The sequence below is a fragment of the Adelges cooleyi genome, unplaced genomic scaffold, assembly GCF_023614345.1.
Source record: "Adelges cooleyi isolate 19-005CV unplaced genomic scaffold, UGA_ACOO_1.1 ACOO_flye_CR_arks_rails_tigmint_CR_PRNA_574, whole genome shotgun sequence".
NCBI classification, from domain to species: Eukaryota; Metazoa; Arthropoda; class Insecta; order Hemiptera; family Adelgidae; genus Adelges; species Adelges cooleyi.
In genome coordinates, this window is record NW_026096268.1 from 14,625,782 (window position 1) to 14,644,526 (window position 18,745).

At 32.2% G+C, this 18,745-nt stretch overlaps 5 protein-coding genes across 9 annotated transcripts; 3 read left to right on the plus strand and 2 right to left on the minus strand.

Moving 5' to 3' along the window:
- Nucleotides 1–528: 528 nt before the first annotated feature.
- Nucleotides 529–5,124, plus strand: LOC126842928 (RNA polymerase I-specific transcription initiation factor RRN3-like). Of its 4 annotated transcripts, none has more exons than XM_050580164.1 (11): nt 529–792; nt 1,147–1,398; nt 2,901–2,990; nt 3,073–3,202; nt 3,271–3,379; nt 3,452–3,604; nt 3,665–3,892; nt 3,965–4,216; nt 4,283–4,467; nt 4,556–4,784; nt 4,877–5,124. In XM_050580164.1, the coding sequence occupies exons 2-11, from the start codon at nt 1,153–1,155 to the stop codon at nt 5,070–5,072; spliced, it is 1,818 nt and encodes a 605-aa protein (XP_050436121.1). In that variant the 5' UTR covers nt 529–792; nt 1,147–1,152; the 3' UTR covers nt 5,073–5,124. The 4 variants fall into 4 exon arrangements, with proteins under 4 accessions (XP_050436121.1, XP_050436122.1, XP_050436123.1 ...); XM_050580165.1 differs by having other exon boundaries at nt 529–788; XM_050580166.1 differs by lacking the exon at nt 529–792 and adding an exon at nt 2,403–2,571 and having other exon boundaries at nt 1,278–1,398.
- A 346-nt stretch (nt 5,125–5,470) lies between these two features.
- Nucleotides 5,471–10,312, minus strand: LOC126842929 (ATP-dependent DNA helicase PIF1). Its single transcript, XM_050580168.1, has 6 exons — nt 9,669–10,312; nt 9,330–9,582; nt 6,869–7,137; nt 6,550–6,788; nt 6,007–6,475; nt 5,471–5,928 (listed from the first exon to the last, which is right to left on the minus strand). Exons 1-6 carry the CDS (start codon nt 9,996–9,998, stop codon nt 5,710–5,712), a joined length of 1,779 nt encoding a protein of 592 aa, XP_050436125.1. The 5' UTR covers nt 9,999–10,312; the 3' UTR covers nt 5,471–5,709.
- On the plus strand, nt 7,695–8,487 carry LOC126842930 (39S ribosomal protein L43, mitochondrial). The gene has a single exon (XM_050580169.1). It carries the CDS (start codon nt 7,831–7,833, stop codon nt 8,401–8,403), a length of 573 nt encoding a protein of 190 aa, XP_050436126.1. The 5' UTR covers nt 7,695–7,830; the 3' UTR covers nt 8,404–8,487.
- A 1,503-nt stretch (nt 10,313–11,815) lies between the features above and the next one.
- LOC126843739 (zinc finger protein OZF-like) lies at nt 11,816–13,846 on the minus strand. Its single transcript, XM_050581454.1, has 4 exons — nt 13,537–13,846; nt 13,346–13,474; nt 13,073–13,125; nt 11,816–13,003 (listed from the first exon to the last, which is right to left on the minus strand). Exons 1-4 carry the CDS (start codon nt 13,648–13,650, stop codon nt 12,070–12,072), a joined length of 1,230 nt encoding a protein of 409 aa, XP_050437411.1. The 5' UTR covers nt 13,651–13,846; the 3' UTR covers nt 11,816–12,069.
- Nucleotides 13,847–13,979: 133 nt separating this feature from the next.
- On the plus strand, nt 13,980–18,481 carry LOC126843738 (phosphatidylinositol 4-kinase beta). 2 transcript variants are annotated; one of them, XM_050581452.1, is made up of 10 exons: nt 13,980–14,231; nt 14,321–14,474; nt 14,880–15,059; nt 15,131–15,336; nt 15,427–15,544; nt 15,630–15,868; nt 16,024–16,118; nt 16,184–16,411; nt 16,476–17,400; nt 17,993–18,478. In XM_050581452.1, the coding sequence occupies exons 2-10, from the start codon at nt 14,353–14,355 to the stop codon at nt 18,178–18,180; spliced, it is 2,301 nt and encodes a 766-aa protein (XP_050437409.1). In that variant the 5' UTR covers nt 13,980–14,231; nt 14,321–14,352; the 3' UTR covers nt 18,181–18,478. The 2 variants fall into 2 exon arrangements, with proteins under 2 accessions (XP_050437409.1, XP_050437410.1); XM_050581453.1 differs by lacking the exons at nt 13,980–14,231; nt 14,321–14,474 and having other exon boundaries at nt 14,937–15,059; nt 15,115–15,336; nt 17,993–18,481.
- Nucleotides 18,482–18,745: the final 264 nt, after the last annotated feature.

The window sequence follows — 18,745 nt, forward strand, 5'->3', positions numbered from 1 at the left end:
TTGTTTTTGTAGAGCAACCATAATTTTCCATGATTGTAAATAATTATTGTTTTAGTTTGTATTTAAATAGATACTGGAGTTGTCACTGAATAGATTTGTAAATTTACAAATTGGATAGAAACGGAATTTTTGCATATTATTGCTTAAAACAAAGCGCCAGACCGACACTGTATTTCATTAGGTTTATTATGGTTATTATCTCATCCAATCATTGAGATGGGTAAATCTAAAATTATAATCATATAATGTTGGAATATTACAACATTACATTAACAATTTTTATAAAATACATCAAATACGTTAATTAATATTTTAAAAACCAATATACTTGGTCAAATGAGATGGATCATTACTATTTACTCCTTAATAATATGTGGGCTGGCCGCAAAACAAACACCATCGTCTGTTGTATACAAATATTGTGAATGTTGGCACGACTGAGAGGCGGTAATGATAACAACAATGCATTGCAACAGCTGTTTTGAAAGAATTGAGAAAACAAATTTATGATAACAATTTTCTTTTTTTTGTGGTTAACTCGCGGCCTGTGACGTTTCACACGTTAGCCATACGTTAAAATTTGCCGACATCGTGTGTGTGTGTTCCGGAATTTTTGTACGTTGCACGTTGTAGAGAGAAAAAATTTGTACAAACCCTATAAGAAAAAGTAATACACAAAACGACAGTTCCATTCGTTGGTTCGAACAAAGTGGACCTGTTAAGAAGTCCAAAAACACGTGAATTTTCAGAGTTACCGTTTTTCCAATCCACCGTCGTCAAATGTAAAAGTGGGTAAGTTTGTATATATATTTTTTTTTTCAATTTTACCGAATCGCCACGTAGTGTTTTACCTTTTGCTGTTCCTATTAAAGTGTATTAACGCTTCTGCTAATTACTGTGCTTATGTTAAATGCCAGTTTCATTCCCTATAAATACCTATAATACCTAGCTACTTTTGGCTCTTGTCGTGGGTTTGATGTCCGAAATTTGGTCGGCCAATGAGTTGGTTGTGTACGAAAGCGAGAAACCCAACAATCGCTTGTTGCGTTTCTCTCGTGTACGACCGATCGACACCAAGGTCATACTTGGCCGGCACAAATTTACGCTTCTATATCGGTATTGTGACATATTTTTTGTTTTTTTTAGGTCGAGATGTCGTCCTATCGGTCACCCAAAAGTGGTACACACCACTTGCGTCCGCCCAGCACTAGTACACCGTCTTTGTTGAAAAAACGTAACGTTGCTGCGTTAAATAACGTGCCCAAGGCAAAAGTACAGTTTAACCTCGTCGAAAATTTGAAGGCGCTGCTCATCAGCTTCAACCAAAACGTAGACAAGGAAAAACTACAGTACAACAATTTAATCTGTAACATCAGGGATACGGGCATCGAAATAAAGGTATTGGTCGTTATTGTTATTGGTATCATTTGCTTGGATAAGAACATTTTATTTTTTATTTTCTTAAGGCGTTATTCTCTTAAGGTGGTAATATGTTATGTATTGCAACTTTTGATATATTCATGCTGCAATTTAAACATAAACACTACCTAGGTTACATTTAATTTACGTAGGTATTATCCCTTTTTGGTTAATGTATTCAGTCATTTATTGGTGAGATAAATAAAAAATATGATCTGACCCGACCAACTAAAATACATAACCTAATACATTTACACTATTATTTCACCTAATAATGGTCAGGTAATGTGACCTAACATTGTGTATGGTGTAAATTAGGGCAGTGTAATTAATTAATTAGTTATTTAAACAGGTTTAATAAAAAAAAAATGTTTAAGAAATGTTCGATATATATTGTCTGGCTCTCCTGTATACCTAGTTCATAACTAGGTAGGACTACCATTTTAAAGTTATTTTTTAATTTAAATACAAATTAAATTGTAATTTAATATTTATATGTTTGGTGATTTGTGTTGTATATTGAAAGCCAAGTTTTCTAATTATTTTATCACGTTGTTATTTTATAGAATTTATCGTAACCCAATAGCGGGACACGAGTCGAGGAGACATTGTCTCTTTTGGAGATTTGTCACTGCTAAAATCAATGCAAATGCACTAAAATCAAATTTTTTTTTATCATCTTATACTAAAATTATTAAAAACATTTTCTCGATATTAAATTCAGTTTTACTCAATTAAATAAAATCTTGCGCAATAGCCTCACGTCAAACAATCTATACATGAAAAAATAATAAAAATGTATTGTTATCTCGATGTCTTCAACATTTTCGATGCCACTTGTAAACATGTTTCATCAATATTTTTAAGGAATGACTATAAATTGTCTTTTTTTATTATTATTTTTTTTTATGGTAAATTATTTGCATACCTGCCTAACATATTTGACGTTTATCGGATTCAGCCATAAATTAATCGCATTACAGATTGCGCCCAAGCCCAAGAATATTTCCCAAATGAATATAGTAGCTGCGATGACCTTGTTGAATACAGTCCAAAATGTTAATGTGGGGGTTGAACGAAGAGCAAAATATGTGCCAGATTTCACCAGAGTAGCGCGTCAAATACAATACCTATATGTTAAGTCATATACAGGTGAGAACTTATTGGTTTAAAAAAAAAAACGCAGTAGGAGTAAGCACCATAATTGAAAAACGATATATTTCGAGCTCTGCGAGTAGACATGTTTGCAATTGTAAAGCAATAGGTGTACACATTGTTGTAGTGGCTGATTGACGACAAAAAATCAAATGAACTTACTTGAAATGAGCTTGAAATTTCATAGTGCCAATATTTTATTTTAACCTACATTGTTTTTTTAGTTTTGATTGACGGAATTATTTTACAAAGTTTTCGTTGATCTCTGTTTGACGTCTTTTTTTTTCAATTTATTTTTCATTACGTTTTTTTAAAATGATTTTCAGGATGCCGAGCTGATAAAATTACTCAAAGACGCGAGGAATTGTATCAACATATTGAACGAAAACCTGACGCTGTTTGTTAAAGTTATATTGGTAATGTTTTGTCCTAACTATCTGTGCTATGTTCTTAGTCAATGTAAACAATTTAAAAACTAAATAATTTTTTATTAATCAGGTGTTGAAATGGATGAACAGAAGCGATGAAGTGGTCAACGAGTACCGCAAGTTCTTATTGGACGTGTGTTCCGCTCATAACTACCATACGAAATTCGCTATAGAACAGCTTGTGTCTTGTTTTTCCGAAGGTAAATGACTGTTGGATTCTTTATAATAACTTATTTTATAATGTATATATATTTTTTTTTTTTTTCAGTTAACAGCCTAGTAGTAGATCGTGTCAACGGAATGCCTAGTGAAGACGAAGAAAAAGGCTATCAAAATGTACACAAAACTCTTAGAGATCTACTCAAAGTGATTCCCTTGTAAGATTTGATTGATTTATTATTATTATATATTTTTTTTAATGTGCTTATTCTATGAAATATTAATTTCAGAGCAAAAGACATCCTAATGGCTGCGTTGCAGAAGAAATTCCCGTTCAAGAGAAATAATCCTGAGGCTCATTTGCATTATATACACAATTTATTCATGATATTAGACTATGAACCGTCGTTGAGGAAAAACATTCTTGGTCTTATTATACACAAGTAAATAATAATTCCCATAACTCTTAACTCATTAATTTTAATTTATAAAACATTTTATAGGCTAGTAGAAATTGACGCCCACATACCCAAAGAGGAACTCGATCGTCTAAAAAATTGTTTGACCGTTGAAACAGAAGATATTTTCGAGATGGACATCGATGAAGCCAGTATGCAGGCTGATCCGGTGAAAAGAGAGGCTGAATGTCTTTTACGGACATTAGACTTAAGTATTCTCAGGATATTTGAATTTTTTAACTTGTCTTGTCACGATAAGGACGGAATATTAATGTACGCAATCATAATGAATTCAATGGTCATATGTAAATATTGTTATAACTGATAACATTGAATATTTTTCAGATGGGACAACACTAAATCGTTGTACCAAGATTTGTTAGCAGTATTTGAAAGTGAAATATTACCTACTTACGCAAGTAGTCATATCCAATACATAGTTTATTACTTTGTCAGCTTTAAGGCGACGTTGTCTGAGAAATTTAGTAATTATTTGTGGAAGAAATGTTGCGATATGTCAGCGCCTTCGACTTTACGTCAAGCCGCTGCCGGTTATCTAGCCAGTTTCTTGAGTCGAGCTCCATTTGTTTCCATCAAGTAAGCAGATGATGATATAATACAATAACGTGCTAGCTAACATGTGGTTTCTTTAAAAATGTCTAGCGTTTTGAAAACGGCGTTGAGCGATTTGTCAACATGGTGCGTTAACTATATCAACAGAGTAGACAAGTCTGTAAAAGTGGTCAACGAAGAACTGCTGCGCTGGCACGCCGTGTTCTATTCCATGTGCCAAGCGTTGTTCTACGTAATAGCTTTTAGGCATGAAGACCTGATGGATAGTAAAAGAAGTATGAATCGTTTGAAATATAATTATAATACTAATCAGATGCATAACTTAAGAGTGATTATCTTAATTTTTTTTTTCTTTTTTTGCAGATCTTAAATTCATGGAAAATTTGAACCTTTCCAAAATAGTTACATCCCGGCTGAGTCCTTTGAGGATATGTTGTTCGAAAGTGGCCAATCACTTTGCACACATTACTAAAACCTATCAACTCACGTACTGTTATACCGTCATGGACGGTCACATTAGGGTAACCGATCAGGCCATTAAAGAGCAATGGCTTTATTCGTTCTTCCCGTTCGAACCTTATGTTCTTCCTAGGTAATTTTTTCACATAGAACAATATTTGAGATCATGCGATACGCGTTTTCTTGTTAATCGATCGTATACAAAATGTTTTTCTTTTATTTTAGATCAAAAGACATAATAATGCCAAATTTGTTCAGAGACTTTGGTAGTAATTTAAACGGCAGCTCTACGATAGAAGAGGACGAAGAGAAAGACTCATCCCTCATTGAAAATATGGATATTAGTCCGAGTTTTTTGACTTCAAGTTCTCCAGCGAAAACCGATTGGTTACGCCAACTAATTAGTCAGCAAAACCCGTGATATCACTGTCTTTATTATATTGTGATGTTATTAATAAAAGTAAAAATTGAAATCAATTGTATATTATTTGGACAACTCATGGTATGTCTACCAAATAGTTTATAGACTTGAAGGGAAACAACTGTAACGACAAAACAAACGTGTCACTAATATATCTTTCATTCAAGATGAAGTAAGGAAAATATAGATATAATTTCCTCAAATAAAGAAAAAAACTTACTCTGTTCATCTTGATTACCAAAATTTATTTTAAAAAAAATCTCTACAAAATAAATAAAATTTTTGGTTCATAATATATAAATAAACATTTTTATTCAGCTAGAGCGCAAAATGTAAATTGTACTTTTTTTGATTTTATCAAATAGATACCAAATTGGAAAATACGATAATCATAAAAAAGCTTATCACAATATTCGTAAATCAAATAGAAATGTCTGCATTTACCTAATTTGTAACATAATATTTTAATATGTGTATCGCAGTATATATGGTTGATTTTTTACACAAAACCCATTATTATTTTGACTAATTTTTTTTTTTTTTATAAAATATAGAAAATATAATATGGCCAAATAGAGTCTATCATCTTGTCATTTGTATTTATAATATAATTGTCATGGTTTTACTAAATTGACTATTACCCTTTAGACCCCAGAGCATATACCTTATTAGAATTGACGATTCTATCGAGTTTGTTATAAAACGCTATAACATCCGGATTGGCCCACACGTGTTTTTTATCGAAATCTGTAATTTTCAATGAACTTAAACTTTTGGCTCGAGACAGAGCGACATAAGCTTGACCCGCTTCAAACACCCGACCTAGAGATATTTCAACGCAGTCCAACGTCAATCCCTGTAAAACGAATGATATAATATGTTTAATTTAATAAATTAGTGGATTTTTTTTAACTTTTCACATTTTTTTAATTACCTGTGATTTATGAATAGAGAACGCCCAAGCCAATTTCAAGGGCAATTGTTGTCTCGACAGAAACTGTCCGCTGGGTGTTTTCACAACCCATTTTTCCGACTTAACAGTAACTGTATTACCATTTTTAAATTGCACAATTGGAGATCCATTTTTATCAAATTTTTGCACTACTCCCCTAGCTCCGTTCACCAACCCAGTAGACACGTTAATGTTTTTTACCAACATTACTTGAGCGCCAGGTTTAAGAACAATGGTTTTCAACACCGGCGTCAAATCGTCCAACATTTTTGTCAAACCACTGTCGAAAGCTTCAAATTTAGATTCCTCTCCCGGCAAATCCGATAACTTTTTTTGATTAATCATTTGAGCGTCTGCAGTACGACAGCAAAGTCGAGTGGGTACGATATCTCCTTGTTGCAATGAATTTGACGCGGTGGCTTTTAACGCCACTGCCGTCTCAGGCGATATTCTAGAAAGTCATAATTTATTAACTATCAAGACGTGTACTCGAACAGATTAATTTAAGTTTAAATTGGACATTACTTTCCAATTCGTAGATCGTTTAAAATTTTTATAAATTTATCATCGGTTTGCCTGTGCACGGTTTTCAAGTTGAAACACTGAAAACGACAATGTGCCCAAGCGAGCGTTTGGAAACAGAACCTCGCCTTTGATTGTTTTACAGGCGGTAGTTGTAAAAAGTCGCCACACAACACTAACTTGATGCCCCCGAAAGGTTCGTCTTCACGTCGTCGAACGGCTTTTGCGATTTTATCTAATTTCTACGAGCAAAGAAGACATTATTAATTTTCATATACTATCCAAGTGGTTGTGTTTAAGTGATTAGGCTAATCGAATGTACCTCAAAGTATTCTCCATCGACCATTGAAATTTCGTCGATGATTAATATTTTACATTTGCGCCAAGTCTGTACAAATGGTGACTTTGAAGCCATTTGAATTCCTCTTTCTAATGTACATTCACCGGTACCGATACCAGCAAACGAATGCAACGTCACTCCGCCGATCAAACAAGCCGATGCACCTGTACTGGCTGTCACCATCGTCACATCTGGAGGTAAAGTGCTCACTATGTAACGCAACAAGAACGACTTGCCCGTGCCTGCACTACCTGTAAAATTGAATTTAAATATTAGATTTGATTTAGTTGGTGCATTTTAATAAACAATATATTATCATACAAGAAATTTAAAAAAAATAGTAGTATACACTTTTCCCCCCAAGGTTGTTGTCAATAAAAGGGTCTTGGCAAACTTAATTCATTAAAAATTCCTAACACCTACTTTTTTACATAAGTTTTTAATAAGGTACTTTTATTTCAAAAACGTTGTATTTAGACTCGCGGTTAATCTGGTACAAACAATAGATTACTAATTTATTAAGTTTCGTTATTAGTGATGATTCATTACTGTAATGATAAACATACACATTTATTATCACAATCTGTGGCGAAAAACTGTCTATACTAAATCCCATTTTGATTTTTTAATAAAAATTATTACTATATAACTAATAAGGAAATTAAGATGTGTTCCAAAGTTAAAACCGTTATACTGCGTTTAAACTTTGAAAATTGGCGCCATTGGTGGAATCAAAAACATAATTAATATAATATATTTGTTTTAATTGTTGCTATGTTCATACCATAATTCTGGTTGATAACGGGTGTGATAAATGATAACAACAGAAGAATATTCACCGTAAACCGGAAAAATTAAACAGTACTTGATATTTCTGTGTTGGTTTCTTTTGTAACACACTTGCAAGTCAAAGTTAGTAGTTTATTGCGATCTGAACAAAAGAAATGTCCAGCAACCGTTTCACACCCAAGGGTTTTCCCAGGGTACCGTTTCAAAATGGCATCGGACGTTACATGTGCCAACTGAAAAGAGTCACACTAAGGTTTTGCAAGAGCAACGGTTCCAGCCGCGGAATAAGAGATTTTATCGAAACAAATCTACTAGCTTTCGCCGAAGAACATCCGGAAACAGCAGTATACTTGAAACCGCGCCGCCACAAATCCCCATCGTTTGTCGCCGAGTATCTGAACGGCGAACGAGAGGTGGTCAGTTGTCACAATTTCACAGCCCCACAAATAACCAAGTGGCTGACGTTGTACTCCACCCGGTCAGGTATACCATTGCAAAAACACCTAAAAATGTGGCATACGGACTGCCCGTCTATTCAAGGAGTTTGGAGTCCGTTTACAAACAGAGATCCAGAATTCAATGTTATGAAATACCCTTCGGCCGAGCTCTCAAAACCCGTTTATGAAACAAAATCCGCAACAGAAGAGTTATTAGAAAAGATAAACGAATTCAAAATTACCAGTAATGACGAAGACAAAGATAACGAGAAAATCGCCGTTCAAGGATAGAATATTTATTGTAAAAAAAAAATATACTTATAAATATTTTTTATTTTGTTAGTATCGTAAAATAAACATTTATTGATTAATTAATCTTCGTTTTAATCTTTATCAAATAGTTTCTACAATAATTATGAAATACATAGTCTATCTAACTTGCTACTGTCCTAACTCCTATAGTGACACTAAATGTACATCATATTTCTTTTTTAATAAAACTTCATTATTAAAAACTTAATATGGATAATTATTTATTCACGCAATCAAGGGCTTAAAATTGGACAGTTTTTAGTACTCTTTAATTGTATTCATTTTGGAGTTGAGACAAATGTAAACTATGATGATGACAAAATACATTTTATTATATTTTTATCATTTATGTAGCTAAAAATGAGAAATTAAATGTAAAGGACTTATACAGGACTATGATACTTTGACTAGGTATAGATTTTAGCAGACGTAAAATTACAAAAGGAATATATTGTGAATAATCAATATATTTCTCCTATAAAAATAATTAAAAAATAACAGCAGACTGCTATTAAACTGAGTCTGCTGTTAGTGCTAAAGATAGCAACATAATTCCTTGTACAAGTGTTTCTATTGTGGATAAGATTTCTTATTAATTAAATATTAAATATTTTTATTTTCGATACAAAGTATCAACATTTTAGGATTTGGTTGCCTATAAACCATTTTATTAACAAAATTGTATTAAATATAATTTTTAATTTTGTGTATGTATTTTTCTTATTATTACAAAAAAACTTTTTTTATTTTATTCGTGTTTAAAGTCAAACCTGGGCATTTTTTTAAAGTTCATTAAAAAACAATTTTAAAAATGTAATTTTTATATGAAAGCGAAAATAAACTTATATCTTAAGTAATAAATATGTTCTTATGAATAATATTTAAAAGAAATTAATCTTGGTCACCTGTAAAAAATATGTTGTGTTTAGAGTTGACCGCATCGACTACTTCTCGTTGTTCACTTGACAGCTTGTCCATATAAGACATTAAATAGTTTTTTTTTACCGTTTCTTTTTTGAGATCATCATCTAGTTTTCTTTTTTTTGCATTTGGTCCTTCTAATTTTTCACCGACGCGGCCCACGTCTTTGGCATTAATCGGACTAATTTCTTCAGCAACACTACTTTTCACCGCAAACAGTCGTTCTCTAACTTTAACCTAAAATAAATAAACATATTTGGGACGGGGGGTATAACAATTGTAATTAATATTATTCTATTAACTTATTGTGTATTCGTAAATACCTGAGGTGAATCTTTGCGACTGGTCACTTTGACAAATAACATTTTTAAGAACTCCGTTAATTGTGCCACGGGTGCGTTCGATAACATCATCATCACCCTTTCAGTTTTGAAATTTATCGTGGTCTTACCATCGTTAAGAAAACGTTTGTGTACGGCTATGTCTTTAAGCGGGAATCGTTGAGCGGCATTTTTGTCTGCCGTCACTACCAAGTAAATATCGCGAAAATCGTTGCGGGTTAATGTCAGCTTAGCTGAAGACGACTTAAATCGCTTCAAAACTACTCCCTGGACGTTTAACCATTCTATTGAACATGCACATTGTAGCGACATCACTTGTTCGCTCGCCCCTTATTGAGTTGCGTAAATACGAGTTACAGCCAAGACATTTAGTATAAATGTAATTAAATTTAATGTAATAAATTACAAATATATATATATATGTATATTATATAATATAAGCGAATTAAAAAATCACACAAGAACAAAACATAAAAAAAAAAAAGACTAGAATGTAGAATTTGAATTTGAATTTTGCTCGAATTGCCGTTATCAAATTTAAAATAATGCCAATACGCATGCGTCCGGAATCGAACCCCTTGCCCCGTGATGAAATATTTAGGTATGTCAGAAAATGTCTGTTATTAGTTTCCACAACATGGACGCTGATGTTCTCCCATAAAGTTAACCCACGGTCGCCCTAAAACGTCAGCAGCGATTTTGAAAAACTGATACCACAAGTTGTTGACATACCCATCTTGTTTTATCATGTTACTTTTGCCGATTATGGCAGAATCCGGGTTCATAATAATATGGAGTCTCCCCGGCTCCCCTAACTTTTTTAAACTGTTTTTACTTTTTCACGTAAAAAGCGTCAACGAAATATTTCCATCATAAAATATATGAACAAATTTATAATTAGGTATTTGTTATGTTAAGAACAATTTTGGCACAATAGAAGCTATAACTTAAAACTGTGCGAGGCAATCAATTGAAAAATATAAAGAGGAAAACAAAAAAATGTATCACAGATCAAATAGCAATTACTTCATATTGTTGTTATTATTTCCATTTACCAATGGGGAGGAAAATGTGTTTTTGGAATTTTGGTGAAAAACAAAAATTGATTTACCACTATGAGACTTAATCGTAATCATTAAATAAATTCATAGGCCACACTAGAGAGTGGGACTTCTGGGTAAGTAAGTCAAGTAAGCAAGCAGTTACGCGCCTGTACCAAACGTGGGCATTAATCAAGTATTTATTTATTTAAATAAAAACTCAAATAAGTACTTTAATTTTAACAAAATAATATCCAAGTAATAATTTCAAATGTTTTCCTTTGGACGAATTTAAATATCAAATAAAAAATAATTTCAATAAATTTCAATTTCAGTTCTAAACAATTGTTTATTTAAATAATATTTTTTTTTAAAAATGACCACGTTTAAATAGTATACAATTTAGTTAAGAGCAATATAATTAATAATTAAACAGTAATTTACTAATATAAGTACTGAAACAGGAATTTATAATTCTTTTTATTATTAGCCTTTATTGAACAACATTATGGCTCAACAGTTACAATAAATTATTTGTATATTTATTGAAGACCAATTACACTACATTGTTAATTAGGTAATTATTTTATTTTTAAAGCCTTCGACATATAAGTATTGCACATTAAGTAATTTACATTTAAACTGTAGCCCATGTGGATATCATGGCTTTTATATAATTTCATCTAATTTCAACTTTTACAATGAAAGTACATTATATTTATACAAATAAGTAACATACAATTTAACAAATATATATATAATATAAATAAATATATTGCATGTTTTTTGAAAATAACTTTTAAACTAAAACAAAATTAATTAAATTCCTAAAAAATAAAATAATAATATTGTATATCATTGATAATACACAGCTATGTTTTACAGAATTTCTAAATATTTTTTTGTTAATTTTGATATTAATTTTAAACATATTTAAAAACAATTATAAGGATTAACAAATATAAATGATATACAATAAACTATTTGAAACACCCGTCAAAAATATATTTAAAATAATTATGTATAGAGTAATTTTTTATTTGTATACATTTAACAAATAAAAATTAAGACAAATATTAAACAATCCAATACTTTATAGGAAACTCATTACTATGGTTTACTACATAATATTATAAGCTATGAATAAGTTTTTTAATCATGTATAATAGTAAGAAAAAACTTGACGTAACTGTATAAAACCTACATGTAGTCAGTAACAATATAAACATTTTTTTGTTTATTATACCTATGGAAGAAATATTCAATGATTCTCAAGAGGGTTTTATTTTATTTTTTATGTACAGTATTAAAAGAAAAATAGAGTGTTAATAAAAAGAGAAAATTCAATACATAGTCTGATACATATTCATAGGAAAAACAAAAGCACACGTTTTTTCGTGTGCACTTAACATGGCTCTACACACAAATCCATTACCACAAGCACAAACATACGGTCTGGCGCCCGTATGCTTTCTATAATGTATGACATACGACGATCGTTGTGAAAAGGTTTTGCCGCACTGGTCGCATTGATAAGGTTTTTCTCCGGTATGCGTTCTCAGGTGCAATACCAGAGTACATTGTTTAGCAAAGCCTTTACCACAATAAGTGCAAACGTTAGGTTTTTCTCCGGTATGCAGCCTTTTATGAAGCTTAAGATGTTCCCTGCTGGACAATTCTTTACCGCATATATCGCAGAGACACGACATGGCTCGCTTGTGTGTACGGCGATGCAAAGCGAGTGAACTCCTGTCGTCAAATTTACGGCCACACTGATTGCACACGTAGGATATTGTGTCGCCGTGTATAAGTCTCATGTGTGTGGCTAAGTAACGTGACAATGAAAATGACTTCTTACACGCTTCGCACTTGAACGGCTTGTCGCCCGTATGTTTGTTCTTGTGTTCGTTGAGCAAACTTTCTGTAATGAAATTTTTATTGCATTCCGAACAAGTAAACTTTGATTGTTTGAGGTGGCGCTTTTGATGACGATACATTGACGAACGGTGTTGAGTGGTGTAACCGCAGGATTCACAAGATATAGAAGGAGGTTCGTTATTATGGTTTAAAACGTGCGTGTTAAACGCTAAAAGATTTTGGAATTGTCTATCACATATTTCGCAAACATGCTGAGGCTTACTTTGTTTGCTATCGACGTCTTGTTTTTCAACAGTTTCACTATTAACGACAGGTTGTAAAGGTTCTTCAACAACAGCACTTTTTTTAGTAGACTTGACGGATATACGTTTACATGGTCCAGATTTCCTTTTACTTGGTCTAAATATGAAAATATGCAAAATTTATTAAAACTAAAAATAATTATACTAACATCATCGTACAACATACTTGGTAACTTCTGGTGTTTTTATTTCTGTTTCACTATCGCTTGGCGTCTGTTTCTATAAGGCAAAAATAAAAACCATTAAATGCTATTTTTTACATTCGATTAGTTTGATATAAACTATGTTAAAGTAAACAGGTTAGCTGATAGAACGAGTGATTTAAAAGGAAACAGACAAAATCAATTGTTTTAATTTCGGGAAAAACGTTAACTAATCATCATTAAATATACAAATTATAATATAGCTAAGCTATTGTATGCATTATTTATGTAGTCACCATTTGATTCAAGAGGCCATGAAAATGATTTTCAGTATCTTGAATACACATAAAAAATTTGTATGTATCCATAAGTTTTATGTGGCAACTGTTGCATATCAATTTTGGTAATGAATCTTCTTCTGAAAACTTTACGCGAAACACATATAAATACAAAAATGTAAATAGATGTTGAGTTGGGTTCAACTTACTTTATTGGGCAAACAAAAATTTATTTTCTGAACCAAATCGTCGGAGTCGCCTACAATGGGTTTTTTCGTACCGTCTTCGTTGAGACAAAACCGACAAAATCCAGAAAGTTCCATAATCGTTTAGATAGTAAGGGGTGTCTGCAAAATCGTGTTTAACGTGAGAATATTTCGTTGTTTACGTTTGGCATGGGAAAAGTAGATACAGTCAAACAAGGTAAGTAAAATAACTCTAAATACTCAAAAACGTATATTACATACTGCATGCATATACATATAGCCTATAGGTGTAATAATGATATTATAATATTATATATGTGTAAATATACGTGAATTGGGTTTTTTTTTTTTTTACTCGTCAATATTATTACGAGAGTTACCGGTAACCAGGTATGCCAGATAAGAATCTCGGTTTCGACCACAGATTAGGCGTTAACCTCAAATATTTGTTGTGTCGAAAAAACGCCCTTTTTTTCTGTGTACTTGGCATTTTTTAAATTTTTCGAATTTTCCGCTCCGACCAACACAGTATAATTATTACTATCGTTACCTGTGGCGTGCGGGCTTATACGAAATACCATCGAAGAACTACTATAATAATTACCATGTTAACAACCGACTGTCTGGCGTGCCTTGTGTTTACTACTCACGGTGTGAGATAGGCTTCGGCCTTGTAACGAGACACCAATGTTTTGAAAGTAAATCTCCCAAATCTGTGTGGAAAATTTCAATAGGTTGAGGTTTTTTTTTTTTTTTTTAATTTTATGTTGTACAATTATGTTTGCAGAAACTATTTCTAATTAAAACGAGTACACTGTAATGCACGAAAACGTGCCAACCAAAGTGGCCGTTACAAAATCTGTAACGCCTGTTCATGGTCGGCCAGCTTTCAGTAAACACAGAAACAGCAACCACCAAAGGAACCTTAGCCTTGACTTTCGGTATGATAATTACATATAATGGTGTTACATGTGGTGTTTTTTTGAGAAATTTTCAGAATTAAATTTAGAAGGACTATTTACGGCACCTACCCTTAGATATTAGAACATTATTTATAAGTAAGGGCGAGAAAAAAAAATACAAAATATCTCTTCTATTATAATTAAATAATTCTTCATGTCATCAGAAATAAAAAAAATCCTCTAACAGTTTGAAACACTAATATTGCAATTTAAAATCGAACCCGGGCCAATCAATAACTGTCCTCCTGGCCAAATGAACAATTTTAATGAATTTTTCATTATTATTTTTAATGAGCATCTGTTTTCCATCTTTTAACTCCAGCTTTATTTAATATTTAATTTTTATATTATTATTTATGTGTATTTTTTTTTTTTATAAATTAGGTCGATGGGTATAGTATTACCACCTATAAATCATCCTTCACACCATCGTAACCGCAGTCTAGATTCGGTCCTGACGAAAATTCCAGAAGTCGACGTGACAACTAGTCCAGAATGCCCCGAACAAAAACGCACGCCAATATCGGACCCTAACATCCATTCGGATGATTCGGGTATTGGAAGGTAACGATTACAGCAATGTAAAATCCATAGCAATTAATAATAATTTGTTATATAGTTATAAATTATTATAGCTCCGAAATGGCCAGCAGCTGCAGTCACGAAAGCCTCAGCTGTTCGGAACCAAGTCCGACCAAACACAATGGTTGCGACTCACAAATTTTCGATAAAGTTTCTAAAAGCTTTTTACTGAGACTCATTGAATCCAAATTATTTGACATGCCAATGGCTATAACGTACCTTTTCAATTCAAAAGAGCCCGGTGTTCAACGATATATAGGTAATAATGTTTGTATTGTTTATAATCTTATAAAATTCATATTAATGTCATACTATCTCTATTACAACATAATAAATAATTGTGTTTTAGGTGATAAGCTTTTTAGTTTCGAAGATAGTTCTGTAGATTTTTTCTTGCCTCAATTAATTAGCATGTATATACAAATGGACGATATAGCGGAGGCCATAGATTCATATTTGGTTCACAGGTATTTATTATTTATAACTATTGATTAGGTACTTATGGCTTTTGCTCAATATATTACCTTATTCTGAATTGAATAACATTTGCAGGTGTTGTAAGTCGTGTGATTTTTCAATAAAATGTGCATGGTTATTAAATGCGTTTAACGACCTAAATATAAAAACTAAATCTCGAAGCGGTCAACTTATCAATACAATACTGAATGAACATTACAAGCAAAGACCCAATGAGAAAACTAGTTTAGATTCTTTCAATCTGTTAACCAAGAAAACACATTGTCGATCTAGATCCGACAGTTCTATGGTCAACCTCAATGGAATTCAAATTGGTAATATGATAGTAATAATTATGTATTATATATAACAGTTTTTGTCTTTGTACTGTAACTTATTCATTTCTTACCTAAAATGTATTTTATCATTGAAGCTATAAATTAGCACCAACATCAAATGATACCTTAATTAACAACCTATTTTTTTTTAGTTTGGGAGCGAAGTTTTCTGGGAGATTTGAGTTCTGGTATGGCTTTTGACAATGGCTGCACTTGTACAGAACAAACGACGGAATGCCGATGTGGCGTAAGTGAAAACGCAAACTTGTGGTTGCTTTGATTAATTGAAACGATTAAACAATATAATTTTAGGCTCCTAGAATGAGTTCTGAAATAGAATTTGTCAAATGTCTCGTTTCTCTCGGTCGAGATTTGGCCAAACAACCGTCCAGAGAAGCTAAAACTACATATCTTTATAGCCAATTGAGCCTTATTAATAAAAATTTACCAGCCAAAGTTTGGATACCATTATACAATTGTAATCATCACGTTTTAGCGATTCCACCTCGAGCAGCAGCTGTGTTGAATTCTAAGGATAAGGTATGATTGATATACAATTCATTTTTTTATTTAAATTTATTAACCTATTCTAATCCAATTATAGGCTCCATTTATTATATACGTTGAAGTGGCGGAAGTGGAAGATGCTGAACGTTCTCCATTAACTACTCGAGTGTCTAATCTTCGGCAAACTCGTAGCGAAGAAAATCTCATTCGATGTGAGCCTGATGATCCAAAACCGGAAGTCATCAATCAAAGTACATTTATTGTAGCTGGTGATATCAGACGTCGTCTCACAGAATCAGCAGACATTAAAGGTTCATCACCTACCGACCCAGAAGACCCGTCAGCAGCCGCGTTAAAGGAGCTCTGGTCAGAAAAGGAAAAGAGAGTTAAAGAAAACTCGCCCTATGGTTATCTTGCCAATTGGAAACTGTTGCCCGTTATAGTAAAAACTGGCGATGATTTACGACAAGAGCTTCTTGCTTCACAACTGTTGCTTACCTTGCACAGCATTTGGATAGCAGAACAAGTGCCATTAAAAGTTTTCCCTTACAGAATATTGTGTTTGTCAAATGACGCTGGGTTTATTGAACCTGTACTGAATACCATATCATTGCATCAAATCAAGAAACTTAATAAGACGTCATTGCCGATGTATTTTGAAGAAGAATTCAAAGCTGATGGAAAGATATTGGAGGCGCGTCAAAACTTTATACATAGCTGTGCTGCATATTGTCTTGTGTGCTATTTAATACAAGTCAAAGATAGGCACAATGGTAATATTTTGCTCGACAACCAGGGAAATGTTATTCATATTGATTTTGGATTCATACTGTCAGCGTCTCCGAAAAATCTTGGTTTTGAAAGTTCTCCTTTTAAATTGACATCAGAAATGGTCGATGTAATGGGCGGTCCAGATTCGGAAGGTTTCACATACTTCAAGCAGCTCATACTTCGTGGTCTGATTGCATCTCGTAAACACATGGACCGTATAGTGTCTATTGTCCAGATCATGCAGTCTGCAAGTGAGTTTTTAAATATAAGCAATTTCTATATCGACTCTGATGGGGAGCTGAGAAAATATTATTTTTCTATCTACTGTTTTGTCAACTAGTGATAATTTTTTAACTATAACTCTAACTTTCTAACCAGTTAGTGCTGAATGTTACGAAATGAGTTTATCTCATCCCACATAAAAATTGAGTAAAATACCCTAACAATGTGTACATTTTTCATTTTAAAATAACGACACTGAGCACGCTATAACTTACTAAATAGTCTACGAAGTACTGTTATTTTCAAACCCGTGGGAGATATAGTATTTAGGTATAGTACCACATGCATACATTGGAAATATGTACATAAAAAATATATACATTTTTTGGCTTTTCTCTCCCATAAAAGGTACACTGTTTTTCTTTTGACATTTATTGTCTGAAAAATTATTTATATTTAATACATTTTACCAACAGCAGTTTTCATTTGAAAGCCTCTTTATTACTTAATAATTTTGACTTGCAAACTTCAGGGTTCCACTATACTCTGTGCTTATTGTTCGGCGTTCCCCATTCTAGTGTACTAGCTTTTATTATTATTATTTGTGTTTTTTTTTAACAGATTCTCAACTTCCGTGTTTTAAAGCTGGAGCAACTGCCGTTATAGGGTCTTTAAAATGCAGATTTCATTTAAATCTGACGGAGACTCAACTAACAATGCTCGTTGATAACATGGTTGAATCATCGCTGCATTCCATCACCACCAGACTGTACGACGGGTTTCAATACTACACTAACGGTATATTGTGATTGGTGTTTATTTTAGAAAAAAAAATGTATAATAATATCATACGAAAAAGTAAAAAAAATGAATTAATTTTATTTATAAACCAATACACTTACAAAACTGAATCCAAGCCGATATGTTATCGGTTTTAAATACAAATGTTTTTTGCTCATTAAAACTTGTCAATAGAATACTGTCAAATGTTACCTAATTAATTTGTAGTAAGAAAAATATTTAACAATCCTTAAAAATATATATATATATATATGTATATATGTATATGATAAGAAAATCAATTTTATCAAGTTAAATCACTTAAATTGTTTATATCATTATTGAATTTTAATAACACTGTAATTACTTTGTACATTTATTATTATTTTATTAAGATCCGTTTTTATATTAAAATAAATATATATGAATTAAAACTTACTTTTAATTTTTTCAATTTTGATTGTACGAGTATTTTACTTAGGGCCGTATTTATAGTCAGTTCTTAAGAATAAGTATTGCTTAAATACGGTAGCTTAAGCAATGCTTATTCTTAAGAACTAACTATAAATACAGCCCCTAGAGCGTATAGATAAA

Excerpts from the sequence above, each read along its gene's own strand:
- LOC126843738 (XM_050581452.1), top strand. The coding sequence starts at position 14,353 with ATGCACGAAAACGTGCCAACCAAAGTGGCCGTTACAAAATCTGTAACG. Across the intron at positions 15,869-16,023 it reads CCTCAATGGAATTCAAATTG|TTTGGGAGCGAAGTTTTCTG; the intron begins GTAATATGATAG and ends ATTTTTTTTTAG. Across the intron at positions 16,119-16,183 it reads CGACGGAATGCCGATGTGGC|GCTCCTAGAATGAGTTCTGA; the intron begins GTAAGTGAAAAC and ends ATATAATTTTAG.
- LOC126842929 (XM_050580168.1), bottom strand. The coding sequence starts at position 9,998 with ATGTCGCTACAATGTGCATGTTCAATAGAATGGTTAAACGTCCAGGGA. Across the intron at positions 9,583-9,668 it reads GTCGCAAAGATTCACCTCAG|GTTAAAGTTAGAGAACGACT; the intron begins GTATTTACGAAT and ends TATTTATTTTAG. Across the intron at positions 6,476-6,549 it reads AACGATCTACGAATTGGAAA|AATATCGCCTGAGACGGCAG; the intron begins GTAATGTCCAAT and ends ATGACTTTCTAG.
- LOC126842928 (XM_050580164.1), top strand. The coding sequence starts at position 1,153 with ATGTCGTCCTATCGGTCACCCAAAAGTGGTACACACCACTTGCGTCCG. Across the intron at positions 1,399-2,900 it reads ATACGGGCATCGAAATAAAG|GATGCCGAGCTGATAAAATT; the intron begins GTATTGGTCGTT and ends AATGATTTTCAG. Across the intron at positions 3,893-3,964 it reads GATAAGGACGGAATATTAAT|ATGGGACAACACTAAATCGT; the intron begins GTACGCAATCAT and ends AATATTTTTCAG.
- LOC126842930 (XM_050580169.1), top strand. The coding sequence starts at position 7,831 with ATGTCCAGCAACCGTTTCACACCCAAGGGTTTTCCCAGGGTACCGTTT.
- LOC126843739 (XM_050581454.1), bottom strand. The coding sequence starts at position 13,650 with ATGGAACTTTCTGGATTTTGTCGGTTTTGTCTCAACGAAGACGGTACG. Across the intron at positions 13,126-13,345 it reads ATGGCCTCTTGAATCAAATG|AAACAGACGCCAAGCGATAG; the intron begins GTGACTACATAA and ends TTTGCCTTATAG. Across the intron at positions 13,004-13,072 it reads AAAACACCAGAAGTTACCAA|ACCAAGTAAAAGGAAATCTG; the intron begins GTATGTTGTACG and ends TTTCATATTTAG.